The sequence below is a fragment of the Monodelphis domestica genome, chromosome 8, assembly GCF_027887165.1.
Source record: "Monodelphis domestica isolate mMonDom1 chromosome 8, mMonDom1.pri, whole genome shotgun sequence".
NCBI lineage: Eukaryota > Metazoa > Chordata > Mammalia > Didelphimorphia > Didelphidae > Monodelphis > Monodelphis domestica.
The window spans coordinates 46148053-46165072 of NC_077234.1; the positions used below are offsets into that span (position 1 = coordinate 46148053).

General features: G+C 37.8%; 1 protein-coding gene across 4 annotated transcripts in view; it reads right to left on the bottom strand.

Moving 5' to 3' along the window:
• Nucleotides 1–17020, bottom strand: part of LOC100016358 (arylacetamide deacetylase-like) — a 109931-nt gene that overhangs the window by 18690 nt on the left and 74221 nt on the right. For all 4 annotated transcript variants that reach the window (XM_007502020.3, XM_056808458.1, XM_056808459.1 and 1 more), the window contains 2 exons: nt 9269–9491; nt 7190–7259 (listed from right to left, as the gene is read on the bottom strand). In XM_007502020.3, the coding sequence (XP_007502082.1) occupies nt 7190–7259; nt 9269–9491 (293 nt within the window). The remainder of the gene's footprint in view (nt 1–7189; nt 7260–9268; nt 9492–17020) is intronic.

A 17020-nucleotide genomic window follows, 5' to 3' on the forward strand; every position in this document is an offset into this window, starting at 1 on the left:
TGTTTGCACTAGGATGTTCATTTAGAGTCTACATCCCCACCCATATCCCTTCGACCCATGTGATCAAGCAGTTGTTTTTCTTCGGTGTTTCTACTCCCACAGTGTTCCTCTGGATGTGGACAGTGGTTTTTCTCATAGATTCCTCTTGAGTTGTTCAGGATCACCACATTACCACTAATGGAGAAGTCCATTACATTTGATTGTACCACAGTGTATCAGTCTCTGTGTACAATGTTTTCCCATTTGTCCTCCTCTCACTCTGCATCAATTCCTGAAGGTTTTTTCAATCCTCATGGAATTCTTCCACTTTATTATTCCTTTGAGCACAATAGTATTCCATCACCAACAGATACCACAATTTGTTCAGCCATTCCCCAATTGAAGGGCATCCCCTCATTTTTCAATTTTTTGCCACCACATAGAATGCAGCTATGAATATTTTTGTACATGTCTTTTTCCTTATTATCTCTTTGGGATATAAACCCAGTAGTGCTATGGCTGGATCAAAGGGCAGACAGTCTTTTATTGTCCTTTGGGCATAGTTCCAAATTGCCCTCCAGAATGGTTGGATCAATTCACAACTCTACCAGCAATGAATTAATGTCCCAACGTTGCCACATCCCCTCCAGCATTCATTACTTTCCTTTGCTGTCATGTTAGCCAATCTGCTAGGTATGAGGTGATACCTCAGAGTTGTTTTGATTTGAATTTCTCTGATTATAAGAGATTTAGAACACTTTTTCATGTGCTTATTAATGGTTTTGATTTCTTTAATTGAAAATTGCCTATTCATATCCCTTGGCTTGATTATTTTGTACAATTGGTTTAGCTCTTTATAAATTTGAGTAATTAAACCTTTGTCACAGGTTTTTGTAATGAAGATTATTTCCCAATTTGTTGCTTCCCTTCTAATTTTGGATGCATTAGTTTTGTTTGAACAAAATCTTTTAAATTTGATGTAATCAAAATTATTGATTTTCTATTTTGTGATTTTTTTCTAGCTCTTGCTTGGTTTTAAAGTCTTTCTTTTCCCAAAGATCTGACAAGAATATTATTCTGTGTTCGCCTAATTTGCTTACAGTTTCCTTCTTTATATTCAGGTCATTCACCCATTCTGAGTTTATCTTGGTGTAGAGTGTGAGATGTTGATCCAAACCTAATCTCTCCCATACTTCAAATTTTCCCAGCAGTTTTTTTTTTTATCAAAAAGTGGGTTTTGGTCCCCCAAACTGGGATCTTTGGTTTTATCATAGACTGTCTTGCTGAGGTCATTTACCTGAAGTCTATTCCACCGATCCTCCTTTCTGTCTCTTAGCCAGCACCAAATTGTTTTGATAACCACTGTTTTATAGTATAGTTTGAGATCTGGGACTGGAAGTCCTCCTTCCTTTGCATTTTTTTTCATGATTTCCCTGAATATCCTTGATCTTTTGTTCTTCCAAATGAACTTTATGTTTTTTTTAATTCAGTAAAAATGTTTTTTGGTAGTTCAATGGGTATGGCACTAAATAAGTAAATTAATTTGGGTAGGATTGTCATTTTTATTATGTTAGCTCGTCCCACCCATGAGCAATCAATGTTGTCCCAAATGTTTAGATCTAGTTTTAATTGTGTGGAGAGTGTTCTGTAGTTTTGTTCATATAGTTCCTTTGTTTGTCTCGGCAGATAGATTCCTAAGTATTTTATATTGTCTAGGGTGATTTTAAATGGAATTTCTCTTTCTAATTCTTGCTGCTGAGATGGATTGGAGAGATATATAGAAATGCTGATGACTTATGTGTGTTTATTTTGTATCCTGCAACTTTGAAAAAGTTGTTGATTATTTTGACTAGCTTTTTGGTTGATTCTCCTAGGATTCTTTAAGGATACCATCATATCATCTGCAAAGAGTGATAGCTTGGTCTCTTCATTGCCAATTTTAATATCTTCAATTTCTTTTTCTTCTCTAATTGCTACTGTTAGTGTTTCTAGTACAATGTTAAATAATAGAGGTGATAATGGGCATCCTTGTTTTACTCCTGATCTTATTGGGAATGCATCTAGTTTATCCCCATTGCAGATGATGTTTGCTGATGGTTTTAGATATATACTGTTTATTATTTTTAGGAAAGGCCCTTCTATTCCTAGCTTTCTAGTGTTTTTAATAGGAATGGATGTTGTATTTTGTCAAAGGCTTTTTCTGCATCCAATCATGTGATTTTTGTCAGTTTGCTTGTTAATATGGTCAATTATATGGATGGTTTTCCTAATATTGAACCATCCTTGCATTCCTGGTATGAATCCTACCTGGTCATAGTGAATAACTCTGAATGTGAATGGAAATGTTTTATAGAATAAGGAATATTATAGAATATAATGTTAGTATGTGGTTTTCTAAGTTAATATGTGATCTGTAGGGATCCTTATATACATTTTAATGTCCCTCCATCTCTATTTAAATACAATGCCACTGATATAGAATTGAATGCAGGAAAATATCACAAATTTAGGTTATTGAAGAAGGATGATTGTGCTTCCTAATTCCTTTAAGCTGTAGTTCTATAAGTAAGTACATCACCTTTTACATTATAAACATATTCCTGACACATAGCTTCCCCAATTTTTTTTAAACTCTTACCTTCCATCTTGGAGTCAATACTGTGTATTGGCTCCAAGGCAGAAGAGTGGTAAGGACTAGGCAATGGTGGTTAAGTGACTTGCCCAGGGTTACACAGTTGGGAAGTGTCTGAGGCCAGATTTGAACGTAGGACCTTCCATCTCTAGGCTTGTCTCTCAATCCACTGAGCCACCCAGCTGCTCCACTCCCCCCACCCCCATTTTTTTTGAAGAAGAAAATATGCTTATTTCAACTTAATTCTTTTGTAATGCAAAGAGAGGTATCAATTCTTTCCCTCTCATATTCTTATTTTTCTACCCATAAGAATTAGTTGACCTAAAGTGCTGATGAAGAAATGATGATCTCACTTCCCCTTTCACATATATATTCCATTGAGAATGAGGCGGCTAGGTGACAGAGTTGATAAGGCATTGGGGATCGATTGAGGAAGATGAGTTCAAATTTGGCTTTAGACACTTATTAGCTGAGTGACTATGGGCAAGTTGAATCAACTTGTTTGCCTCCATTTCCTCATATGTAAAATGAGCTGGAGAAGAAAATGTGAAACTACATCAGGAACTGCTGAGAACTCCAAATTGGTAACAATGTATTGGAAATGACTGAAATGACTGAAGTTTATAGTTTTTCCTCAATTTCTCTCATCTGTTTTTTTGAGGTATTTTTAAAGCTTTTCCAAAAGCTCTTTTGGAGCTTGTGACCATTTATTGTTTTTCTTTGCTGTTTTAGAAGTAGTGTTTTTACTTCACCGCCCTCTGAGTTTGAACTCAGGTCTTCTTTGTCCCCATAATAGCTATCAATAGTTGGGTTCTTTCTCTTTTGCTTACTTATTAAAAAAAAATTAACAGCCAAGCCAAAGTGTTTAATGATTAGTTTTATTCTAGAGTCCTAGGGTATGAAGGATAGTTCCGCATGTTTCAGGATTGTTTGTTTGTTATTTCCTGGGCCCCATTTAGTTCTTCCAATTTCTATAATCAAGTGTCAAGTGTAATCTCTGGTCCCCTGCTCAAGCCCCAGTCTGTGATTGACCTCAGGTGCTCTAACCAGAACCCCTTGGCAGTTTTGCCACTGTAAGCAGCAGAAAGCTCATCTTCCTCCTATGGCAGCAGCCAGAGACTCCACTCTCCTTGGAGGGATCAGGGGCCTGAGTCTCTCAGCAACCAGTCTCTGATGTGTGTTCCCTCCTCACTGTTCCTATCCTGATGCTACAACCTGAGAAAGAGTAGATGTCTGGTCTGTGCCCTCAGGCTCCCAATGTTTTTCTCTGGTCAGTCGCTGAGAATGTGGCCCACAAGGAATTTCAGGGTTTGCTGCCTATTGATTCCACCAGTATTTGTCACTAGAATATAAGATCCCAAATGTAGCAGGTAGGTGAGGCGGCAAGTTCTGCTCTCAAGGCTTGGCACTTGTCAACTCTGTAGTGTTCACACTGGGGTAAGTGGGAATCTCTGCAGCTGAGGCTGAAGCTGCCACAGTTGCTTTCAGGGCCCTCTACCTGCTAACTCCACCAGGATGCAAGCTCCTGGATTCAGCAAGGTAAGGTTACTCATTCTGTTGCCAGATCTTGCCAACTGTTGATTCTGTGTTGTTTATTTACCCCAGGGCGTTTGAGCTATTTGGTGGGACCAATGCTAGGGAAGTCAAAGACCTTCCTCTCTAGTTGTCCCTGGATCCTTAGCTTCACTGCTGATTCTTATCTGTTTTTGCCACTTTTAGAACTGATTCTATGGAGTTATTTTTGATTGTGGGAGGGCTATTGGGAGAGTGAAGAAGTTTCACAACCTACTCTGCCATCTTTTTGCAATTCTCCTCTGAATTTATATGAGTTGTATAAAATCTTCGTGTCCATATAGATCAGAGACCAGATGAATATAACACTCTATACATAGCATCATCATACCCCTGTCCTTTCTCATACAGGACTGTAATTTTGGGGAATTCACATTTCTTATATGGAGAAATGAGAGTTGAAGGCAGTGAGGAAAGGGTTGATGAAAATGGCTTCCCTCACTACTCCCTCCCAGAGTCCCTGAATTACTTGAGGGAGACAAAATAGAGATCTCCCCTAGGTGAAGGGTTGCCCCTTGATGGCCATGCCAGCCCTCAAGTTTGGCAGGGAAGTCTTCTCTACAAGGATTGGTATGTGGGACCTCAATATGGATATACATTGCTTTGGGACAATCACAAGCCTCCTCTTCATGTCTTCTTGAAAGCTGGCAACAAGATGGAATTTTTCAATGGGCATATTCTCTAGATGTAATAAATGAGATTGAATTTGCTATCTGACTGCTTATTTGATTTAATTGTTGATTGGAGCAAAGGGTAAAGGTTAGAGGGTTCTGGGTCACCCTAAATCTCTTTCTAAATAAAACTAATTGCTGACATACAAGGTTTTCTTGTAGGCAGGGGAGAGGTAGAAAAAAGGGAAGAGAGCACTGCTCACGGATTTGAGTCCAGTATCTCAATAGTTCATGGAATGAATGCCTTTGAAGAAATTAGGTTTCTTGACAGGAACCAGCAATGTTTTAAATAGGAACCCACAATGTTAAGATTTCTGTCAGTGTCAGAAATCCTCAAAGGTGTCTTGAATGGCCCTGAGAAACAGCTCCTCCTTCCACTCCCTTCTGTGTCTCAGCTCCCAAGACCCTCCGTCCCCCCAGGAGAATTTTCCATAAGTCTTTGTCCAGTTTCCAACTGTCATTTCTGCCTCATGCAACTGTAGAGCTCTTAACATTTCCATTTCCCCCAAGAGTTCTTTTGTCCTCCTCCCCATCATTATAGGACTGAATGAAGGAACAATTCTGAGAATTTATTTCAGGGTGTGTCTGGGCTCATAGAATTTGTATAAATAGGAATCTTTTTAAATTTGTAGGACAGATATGCTACTGGCAAACACCCATACTTGGGACTATAACTTACTGAAGTGTATTCATATCATTCAGAGAAGTTCTAGGAACACCTTTTTCTGTTGCTTATGAGATTGAACTGTTTTTAACTTATGAATTTGACTCAATAATTTGGCTAACATGGTATATAAAGGTGATAATTAAAGCATTATCAGATTATAGAGTTAGAGCTGGGCTATCTGCTAATGGTCTAGAACCATCCAGAAATTTAAGGTGAGTGGGACTGATGGAGGATGCCTCAAATATTTAGCATCACTGCCCACTGGCTCTGAGTAGCATATTTGAGGAGAGTGAGTGTAGTGTAGTAGTGAACTGACCTCAAGGCCAGGAGAGTATTTGTTCAAGTCTTGCTTCTTGATTCATATTATCTGTGTGATCATAACCAATTTATTTTTTTTTAACTTCTCGGGTTCTGGATCAGTCAAAATCAAATAGAAATGAGGGCTACTAACCTTTCCATAAAGATCCCATAATTCTGCATATTGACTCAGAAAATTACATATAAACATTATCTATGTCCTAGTGTATTGTTATTTATTTTGTGAAATATTTTCCAATTACATTTTAATCTGGTTCTGGCCACCCTTGGGTTCCCCTGTGTTTGATACCCTTTCTCTATAGAGGGCTTTCTAAGAAAAAAAAAGTTGCTTAAAAAGTACCTAAGTGCATTCATAGAGGTAATTTCTTCATCTGGGAATGGTCTCTACCAATGAAATCATAGGTCTAATTCCTATCACAGGAGCTTAAACAGAATACAAATCCCCCTAGATCCTCTCCCCAAGGATGATTTAGATTTCTTGAATTGTCTCATTCTTCCTTTCTGATGTTCTGGTCTACCAAATCAGATATTGACCCAGCATTAACACTGCAATTAGATCCTGAGTCCATGGAACTGGAAAGTTTCCATATTATCAGGCTGACATAGCTCTTCATACTAGATTGTAAGTCATTGGCAACTATTGTTACTCTTATCCCCATGAGATGATATGAAGAGAAATTGGATGATGACATTGATATCTAGCATATCTAAAGATTTCAAAGATATCTAAAGATTTCAAAGAATTGGAAGTAATGTGATAAAGTATAATACAAATTAGAAATGGAGTCAGAGTATTTGAGCTCAAATTCCAGGTTTTCTAGCTACCTTCTGTATGAGCCTGGCTAAGTCACTTTAACACATTGAACCTAAGTTTTCTTGTCTGTAAAATAAGAGGACTGGAGTGGGAACTGTTGTTCCTTATCTGACTTTTCATGACCCTATTTGGATTTTTCTTTGCAAAGATACTAGAGCAGTTTGTCATTTCCTTTCCCAGTTTATTTTACAGATGAGAAAGTAATGTAAAGAGAGTTAAATGACTTGTTTAGGTAAAATAATGAATGTTTAAGGCTAGATTTGAACTCAGGAAGATTCATCTTCCTGATCTGAGGCCCAACACAGCATCCACTGCCCCATTTGCTGCCCCAGTAGTGGGTCCCATACTATGCCTCTCTCATCTTAAATATATAATCTCATCCTTGAATATTATAGATTAGTAATATCCCAAGGATACAAAAGGAATGATAAAAATGGTGAGAGTCAGGAATCATGGAGAACATGTATGTTGTAAAGATTTATCATGATGTGACCAAAGGATTAGTATCTAAAATAATCATGAAAAAGTTGACTTACTCAGGTGCCAGAACAACAGCATCCAGTCTGTTTGCTGCCCGTCTTGCAAAGGTTTCATAAGGGAGAAGGGCTGAAAGAGATTAATATTAAATGAATGAAGAATAAAGATAACACATAGAGATATGACCCCAGGGACAAATCTGACTTATGAATTACCTGTAAATTAACTGCCCAAACTGTGCACACACTATAATTTATTGCCTCCTATTTTTGATAAAATGACAGTAATAATGATAAATATTTTTTAATAACCAGAGTTCAATTTACTAGCATTTATTAAGCATCTTCAAGTATAAAAAGACTAGTAAAAGTGGGTTTTTTGGTCTATTGACCTGGTTAAAGGTCAGTCACCTTCAAGGGAGGATCACTTAGATTTTATCCAAGGGTCACTACAAGAGTAATCATTCCTCATTCTTCTCAGTTTCAGGGAGTGGATTCCCAGATGCATATGTGTAAATTCTCCAGCTAGGAGTCACAACAAAAGAAAGGAAATCTATGGAGAGCTAGTTTATACATACACATAATCCTTATTTTTATATTACACACCCATGTATGTACATTTATATCTTTCTATCAGTATTTACATATGACTAGCTATGAAGCATCTCTTCCATTCACATTTTGTGAAAAGGTTCCCATCCTATTTATGGGAAATTGGCTTTTACTCACATATTTTCCTTCTCTCCTTTAAATTATTCCTCAAGATCTATGTCTTCCACGAAATCTATTGAAATAGATTCTATTTCTTTAATATTCCAACAGGATCCTGGGGTAGCTTTTTCCTTCCACATTCGTGTAATTTTCTTATAATTGTATAGGAGAACGTAAGCTCCTTCAAGATAGGAACTCGTTCCTTTTTTTCTTTTTATGCCCACCATTTGGAATCATGCCACATGGAGTAAGCACCAAATAAACATGAATAATATTGTACACAGCTTGCTTTATGTATGTTTGTTGGCGTGTCATTTCCCCATTAGACTGTAAGCCCATTGAGGGCAGGGACTGTCTTCGGCCTCTCTTTGTGTGCCCAGTGTTTAGTAGAGTGCTGGCACACAGTAAGTGCTTAATCAGTCTTTATGGATTGATTTATTGAACTGAATGGAATTGAATCAGATACTTGCTAGAAAGTCCTAATGGGCGGGGATCTTGCCTATTCCTTACAACATATTTTCAACATCAAGTATACTTTATTGTTACAGACTCTGGAGAGTAAAGAAAAACTCATTGATTGTATCAATTAATAAGCATTGTCCAGTAGCTACTGTGTGCTAGAACTCAGGCTAGTTAGAGATACAAAGACAAAAATGAAACCATTTCTGAAGCGTTTTTTTCCTGGGTAAACCACATGGAGCATAGTCATAAGATAAAGACTTCTCCTGAGACCTATATCCATAATTATAATACCACTGTCATAATGCATCTTCTAAAATAAGTCAATACATGCAGAGGGTTTGTGCAAATAATAATCATTAGCCATTTGGTCTGAAGACTAGTAAATTCAGGCATTATCCTAATATCCATAATAATTTTTACAATCAAATAGAACTGGCTTTCATTTTTATTGTCCTTTAAAAATAACAATTTATGGGCAGCTGGGTAGCTCAGTGGATTGAGAGTCAGACCTAGAGATGGGAGGTCCTTGATTCAAATATGACCTCAGACACTTCCCAGCTGTGTGACCCTGGGCAAGCCACTTGACCCCCATTGCCTAGCCCTTACCACTCTTCTGCCTTGGAGCCAATACACAGTATTAATTCAGAAGGTAAGGGTTAAAAAAAAAAAGAATATTTTTAAAAAAGAAAAAAAAGAACAATTTGAATATAGGTTCAGTTTCTCTGTCTGAGGGTAGCTGTGTTACTCTGAGCAAGTTACAGTACTTCTTTCAAACTCTTCAGCTCCTTCCCCAACACCTGGCACTTTATCCACTATGCCATGTAGCTGATCAGTCACAGTTTTCTAATATTATGAATTTACCTGGTTTAGGTTCTTTGTTAGAGGAAAGTATTTCTACAGAGTTGAAAGCCTGGCTCCTTGAGGTTACAGAAAATGTGCATTTTGACCTAGGAGGGATATACTCACCAATTTTGGCAAATTTAGGACTTCCTCCATGGAAATAAATCATTCCTCGTTTCAGCTTATGCGAGTTCCTCTTTGGCACATAATAACGCACTAGAATGTCATTAATTTTTGTTTCCTTCACTGTGATATTTTCATCAGAAGTGGGTTGTGTTATATACCCTTTTGTGATAATATTATAAAATTCCCAATAGCTCATGATGCCTAGGTTTTCTAAAACTGAAGCCTGACAGAGTAAAAAGAAAGGCGATACATATGTTATACATAAAATATACCATGTTATATACAATTATATAGATCATATTAAGGAAAGAGCTGGAATGGGAAAGACCAGACCTACCTTGACATGAAGAAATACTGGTTGTGTGATCAGGTCCAAGTCACCTAAATTGTGAGTACCCCCAGACCACTTAGAATTACAGATCTTTTCCCTTAGTCCAGGACCTTGAAGGGAGTACACATATTTACTAGTATCATCACGAGGTCAGAAGTTATATAAAATTTTTTGACTCTTTGGATATGATTTCATATTGATTGTTAGATTGGCAAAGACACTTCATAGCTCAGCCCACTTGGTGCACATCTTCAGCTCAACAAGTTCACAATTGAATTCATTCTATTTCTTCCCAAGTTCTCCCCTCCTTACAGCTCACAGCCTTAAGTCATCGTTAGCTCCTCACTTTCTTTCTCCACATCCAATCTATCACCCAGTGCGACTGAGTTCATCTTCATAATATCTCTTCTATATATACCCTTTGCAAGCCTTTACCCTATTTCTTGAATTACTGCAATAGCCTGCTCCATGCTTCAAATCTCTTCACCTTCCAGTCTATCTTTCACTCTTCTGTCAAACCGATCTTCCCAAAACATAGATTTGAGCCCATTACCCTCCTTTTTGATATCCTTAGATGATTCACTATTAACTGCAGGATCAAAGATAAAATGTTTTCTTGTGTATTCAAAAAATTCCTTTTAATGATGCTTCCTTCTTCCCTTTCTGGCCTTCTTTTATCACACTCCCCTTTACAAATCCATGACAATAAGCTTTTTTTTTTTATTCCTTCAACAAGACTCTTCATATCTCAATGCTGAGAGTTTTTATTTTATTTTACAGACTGTCTTTATGCCTGGAATTTTTCTTCTTATTTCTATCTCCTGCCTTCCCCAGCTTCTTTTTCAGTCCCATCTAAAATTGTCTTCACAAAGTAACTGCTGAAGAGAAATGAGTATTGGCTTGGCTTGAGAAATCATTAAAAATAAAAATAAATTGATAATAAAAATTTGTCCCCAGTATGCTTACAAATTGATAGGAAGATAACTTTTATAAGGAAGAACAAAATTTAAAGGGTGAAAAAAATCATAAAGTGTATTCCCTATTAAAAACCTTTGATGAGCAACTGCGGGGCTCAGTGGATTGAGACCCAGATCTACAGACAGGGGGTCCTGGGTTCCTATCTGGCCTCAGATACTTCCTAGCTGTGTGACTCTGGGTAAGTCACTTTACCCCCTACCTAGCCTTGTCCTTCTGTCTCAGAGTTTTTACTAACACAGAACGTGAAGGTTAAAAAAATGAGAAAGTGTTTTGGGGCAGGTAGGTGGCTCAGTGAAAAAGAATCAGGCCTGGACTTGGGAGGTCCTTGGTTCAAGTGTGGCCTTAGATACTTCCTAGTTGTGTGACCCTGGGAACATTTCTTATCTCTAATAGCCTAGCCTTTAACACTCTTCTGTGTTAGAATTGGTACTTAATAACAATTCTAAGACAGAAGGTAATGGTTTAAAAGAACAACAAAATGAAACAGAAAACCTGACCTGGCCAGACAGAGCCAAGACATTAGAGAAGGGAGAGGGGCCTGCCTGATATCTTCCAAATTTTCTTCCCAACAACTTAGATATAAAGCCTCAAAATGAATTTTGGGGTGTCAGAACCCACCACAGAATGGGGGCAAAATCAAGGTCTCTGTTGCATTGCCCATTTGCAGGTCAAGGTCTAGTCCCAGGGTGAAGAGGAACATTAATACAGTAGTGCTTATGGCTAAGAGGCCACAGGTCCAGATTGGAAAAGAGCGCTTGTGGTCCCTCACACACCAGAACACAGGCAACAAGAGTATTAAATACATCCCTCCTTAGATCATACCATCTTGGAAGGCCTGAAAGTGTATAGATCCTGGAGTTAGCTCTGCAAACAGCTCTGCTAAGATCCTGAAGCTTAGAGCAGTACCTTCTTAAAAAGCAGTATTGGCCGCGTGGGAAAAGGTACAATAACGGAGGAAAAGAACTCTTTAGAAAGGGGAATTGATTCTAAGGCAGAAGAGTGGTAAGGGCTAGGCAATGGGGGTTAAGTGACTTGCCCAGGGTCACACGTCTAGGAAGTGTCTGAGGTCAGATTTGAAACCCAGGACCTCTCATCTCTGGGCCTGCCTCTTAATCCACTGAGCCACCCATTTCCCTTGATACCGGCAATTTGATTTGATTTTTTAAAACATCAAATTAGTCAATGTTCATTTTATTGAAGACTTTGCTTCTTTAATGGGAGAAATCTTTAGCTTAGCTTTACCTAGCATAAGTGTGTGAATAAAGAGATGACCTTCTATTTTATCTCCACTCTTAAAAAAATTAAACTGTGCTTAGGTAGTTCAACAGAACCATGTGACCTCTAGAAGGCAGTCTAAGGTAGATATTTAAACAGCTTTGTTACCTGAGTTTTTCCCCTTTTTTGGGGGGTATCTTAGTTTGAATATGGGAATGCTTGGATTGCTTATCTTGTGGACAGAGAAAGGATTGCTCATCAAGACAGGGATGTGTTGAAAGGAAGCAATTGCTTTCTATGGATTCTGGTAAAAAAGAGTGTATACATGCTTCAGTAGGTTTACTTTGATTACAAGACATTTAATGACCTAAAATTAGCTACTGGAAAAACAATTGCAAGGAGCTTGCTTACTGGTAGCGTTGGGCAGTGCTCCTTGAGGTATCTACTAACATTCTACCACATAGCCAATTTTTTTTTAAGCCTTACCTTCTGTCTTGGAACCAATACTGTGTATTGGTTCCAAGACAGAAGAGCTAGACAGTGGGGATTAAGTGACTTGCCCAGGGTCTGTAAAAAATGGATTTGAACTCTGGACTTCAATCCCCACAAGCCCTAGCTCCACTTTCCCAAAAGGCTTTTTAATCTCACTGAATTCTCAGGTGGGCCAAGATGGAGAAGGGATTTAACCTTATTGCAAAGGCTTTTGTGCCAGCTTTTGGACTTCCGTTTTGGAGCAGAAGTAAGTGTCTCTTCCATGATGTGCTATTATCTTGTCTAGACCTCCCTGCCCTAGGCACGTGTTTCTTATCCTGTATTTTCTTTAATCCTTAATCTTTAATAAACCTCATAAAATATAATACTCCTTGCAGAGAGAAACTAATTTCTACCTGCCTCAGTCTCCCCTAAATTTTAATCTTTAGAGGTCACACAGCTGGGAAGAATCTATTGCCAGATTTGAACCTGGGACCTCCCATCTCTAGGCTTGGCTCTCAATCCACTGAGCTACCCAGTTGCCCCCTCTTTTAATTCTTAAAAATTTGATTTAACCTTTTTTTTTTTAGAGGTGTACATTTTCCCCCAGCACTGCTTTGGCTTCATCTTTATACATTCTGATATATTTTCCTCATTGTCATTTTCTTTAATTAAATTATTTATTGCTTCTTTGATTTTTTCTTTGACCATCTCATTCTTTAGGATTAGATTAGTTTCCAAGTGATTTTTAGGTTATGTTTCTAAGGTCCTTTATTAAATATAAGTTTTATTGCATTATGGTCCCAAAAGGATGCACTTAAAAATCCTGCTTTTTTTGAATTTGTTTTTGAAGTTTTTATGCCTTAATACATGGTCAATTTTTGAAGGTGCTGTGTGCAACTGAGAAAAGACATTCCTTTCAATTCCTATTCAATTTTCTACAGAGGTATATCTAATCTAATTTTTGTACAGTTACATTTATCATCTTATCTTTGTTTTATCTACAGGGGAATGTTGGGATCCCTAACTCATATAGTTTTTTTGTTTATTTCCTTCTTTAACTCATTTAATTTTTCCTTTAAGAATTTGGTACATTTATGTTTAGTATTGATACAACTTAATTGCCTATATTTCCCTCATTATCTCTTTAATTAGGTCTATTTTTGCTTTTGCTTTGATCACGATTATTATACTTGCCTTTTAAATTTGGCTTTCTCAAAATAGATCCTGTTCCAGATTTTAATTTTATTATATGTCTTTCTGTTTCAAGTGTGTTTCTTATAAACAACATATTGTTGTATTCTAGATTCTAATGGATTTTGTTATTTCTGTTTTATGGATGAGTCCATCCCATTCACATTTACAGCTGTGAAATTTAATTGTGTATTTCCCTCCATTCAATTTTCTTCTGTTTATCCTTTTTTGGTTTCTTGTTTTTATTACCATCTCAACTGAAAAGTTAATTTTGTTTCTGATCACTGTCTCCCTTAATGTCAATTTGCTCTGATTCTGTCTTCCTCTTCATTTTAGTCTCATACTTTCCCAATGAGAAAAATATATTTCTCTATTCATATGGTGTTTGTAATATATCTATGTCTAGGGGGCAGCTGGGTAGCTCAGTGGATTGAGAGCTAGGCCTAGAGACGGGAAGTCCTAGGTTTAAATCTGGCCTCGGACACTTCCTAGCTGTGTGACCCTGGGCAAGTCACTTGACCCCCATTGCCTATCCCTTACCACTCTTCTGCCTTGGAGCCAATATACAGTATTGACTCCAAGAAGGAGGGTAAGGGTTTATATAAAAAAAAATACATATATATATATGTCTATAGTTCTATAGAAAAATATATTCCTCTATTTGTATGGTGTTTGTAATATATCTATGTCTGAAGTTCTGGAGGTTTGTAAGTTTCTAGTGCTTCCAAGGTAATGTGACTCATAGAGGTATGTGGTCACTGCTCTCCTGGTCTATACTCCTGTCCTTACCCAGGAAGGGCCCCTGATTCTCTGTAGTCACTAGCAGCATTTCTTCTCCAGATCTCAGCTCCTTTGAGATCCCAAGCACTAGTGTTCCTCTCCTCCATAGATCTGTGACTCAGAAGTGGGTATAAACAATGGAATCATCAGACACTGCCCAGTCTTTCAACCAGTACTTTCACTGGGGTTCCCTGGGTAAACCTTGAAATTTCTTAGACTTGTGAATGTTGGAAATTTCACCATTGGAAAGTTTCATAGTTGGAAAAAATTTCCTACTGATATTAAGAACTCTATTGGAATGTGAACCCCCTTGGCATGGGAGGATCCATCTCCTCCCTACCTAAGACTACTTTAGGACAGAAACCTTTTGCTGAACAATGGAAAGGGCTTTGACCTATGCTTAAGCATAGAACAGGAAGTTCTTTGAGTCATGATTGATTTTAGAATTGATACAATAGAGATACTTGGAATGACAGAACCAGGTCTTACAATCTCCACCCTACTCAGTCCTAACAGGATTTAGGAAGGGCTGTAGCATAGATCAAAATTTAATTATTTGAGAATATGACCTTCAACAGACATGTGCAAAGGGGCAGACCTCTGGGTGGTCCTGGGTTAAGCTAGAGCCACCATTGGCACAGGGAAGACATGGACAGTGATTGGTAGATGTGAGAACTGAGGGGAGGGAACTGAGATGGTTTCCTTAAAGATAGTGGTGTCTGAGGACTGAAGGGGGTTGGAGAAGTTTTGCTCTGAGAGGTTGTGCTCTGAGAAGTTTTGCTCTGAAGGAGGCTGGAGGTGGAGGCCCCTGAGACTGTTTCTCCATTTTGGTCACGTGAGTGATAGAGACTGATCTCTTTTCTTTGCCTCAGCTATCTAAGGGCTTGGGCCTTTTGGCCCAGCCTAAACAGAGGGGGTATTTAAGCCCTATTCCCTTCTCTCCCCTTTCTCTCTCTCTCTCTCTCTCTCCTCTCTCTCTCTCTCTCTCTCTCTCTCTCTCTCTCTCTCTCTCTCTTCTCTCTCTCTCTCTCTCTCTCTCTCTCTCTCTCTCTCTCTCTCTCTCTCTCTCTCTCTCTAATACCTTTCTTCCTCCTGTTTGTAATTAAAAACTCCATAAAAGGTTGACTGCTGACTTGAGTTTTCATTTAGGAATTACATAGCTGAATTCCTTGGTGACCTTAAATTAATATATATCAGTCTTTTAAAGTGATTTCCTTGTCACACCTGTTAACACTTTTTGAATAGTTGCACAATTTCCTCACTGTCACTATGTTGAAAGCTCCTGAGCTGTTACTTCTATTGTCACCATTGTCTCCATGGCTTACTGCTGGTGTTGCTGCCATGTGTACTCCAGATCAGTTTCTCCCCTAGTGTCAGAGACCTTCCAAATTTCTTGGGCTGGAAAAAATATCTCAACCTTTTTTTGAATGTGGTATTTCTAAATTGAATTGGAGGCATTAACTGCAAGTTTGGAAGGGAATATTGGCAGAGTTAGGCTGTATTTATGCCTTTAATTTTTCATCTTGGCTCTCTGCCAATTCAAAATTTTAAGGATATATAGACATATATAGTGTTTGTATGTCTATATATATATATATGCATATATATGAGAATTTTTGAACTTATTATAGCTCTCATTTTTCTCCAATTTTTTTATCTACCACTTTTATTTGATTTTTTAAATCACATTTTGGCTTTTTAAAAAATCATTTTCTATAACTCTTCTAGAAATTCTTGTTGGCCTTGTGCCCAATCTGCATTTTTTCTTTGAGGATTTGCTTAGAGAGATTTTAAAGTTTTTGTCTTCTGTGCTTGTACCTTGGTGTTCTCTGTCATTATGAAACTTATGTTCAGGTTCTTAAAAAAAATTTTTTTTTCCAGGCTATTTCTTGATTTTGATTTTGGATTTTATGTTATCTTTGGGGTCTGCTTAGCTCTAGGGAGTTTGGGGGGGGGAATGCAGTCTGTGCTTTATTTTGCTTTTGTCATTTATTTCCTTCTGTGGCATTCACAATCCAGCCTTGGGGGAGAGTCTTTTTTTTTTTTGTACTTCCAATGTGGTATGAGCCTGGGAGAGGCTTGTTTGCTGCCCACCTATTTTGTACTCTGTAAATTCGTCACCTAGTTTGGCTTTGTGGGCTTGTTTGTGGATCAGGTTTTATAGACTGCTTCTGGACGCAGATATAATTAACCTGCTGGGAGGTGAAAGGAAAATTATTTTTTAAAAATAGCTTTTATATTATTGATCATAAATCAAGTGATCCCATATAATCCTTTAGGTAGACAACTGCAGCTATGATTTTTGGAAAATGTTAGACCCAGTTAGTGAACTGTGTTTAAAATGTCAGTTATAATAAGAGAATGTCAACCATAGTATTAGAAAGGATATCGTTTGGGGTACTAGAATATCATAGCAATGAACAAAATTAAGAGCTTTTGTTGGAGGAATAAAAACTTCAGTTCTGTACTATGTGGGGAAGTTGAAACTCATGCAGAAGGAGCTGGGCTCATTTGGAATGATGAGTGCATAGATAGCTGTCCTGATGAAATCAGAGGAAAACATCCTTGGCATACCCAGGTGTTGTTTGATCCTGTGAAGATTTATGGCAACTGCATGCTTCCCAGGGTATTATGACACCGAGATGTTACTTTGACCTAACTCCTCCCAGAGATAGTATGATAGTTTTGGATTAGTAACTAGAGAATTAATTACAATTTCTCTTCTTAACCTTATACTGGAATTTATTTCTCCATATCAAATGTTACAAAACTGTTAGCAATGT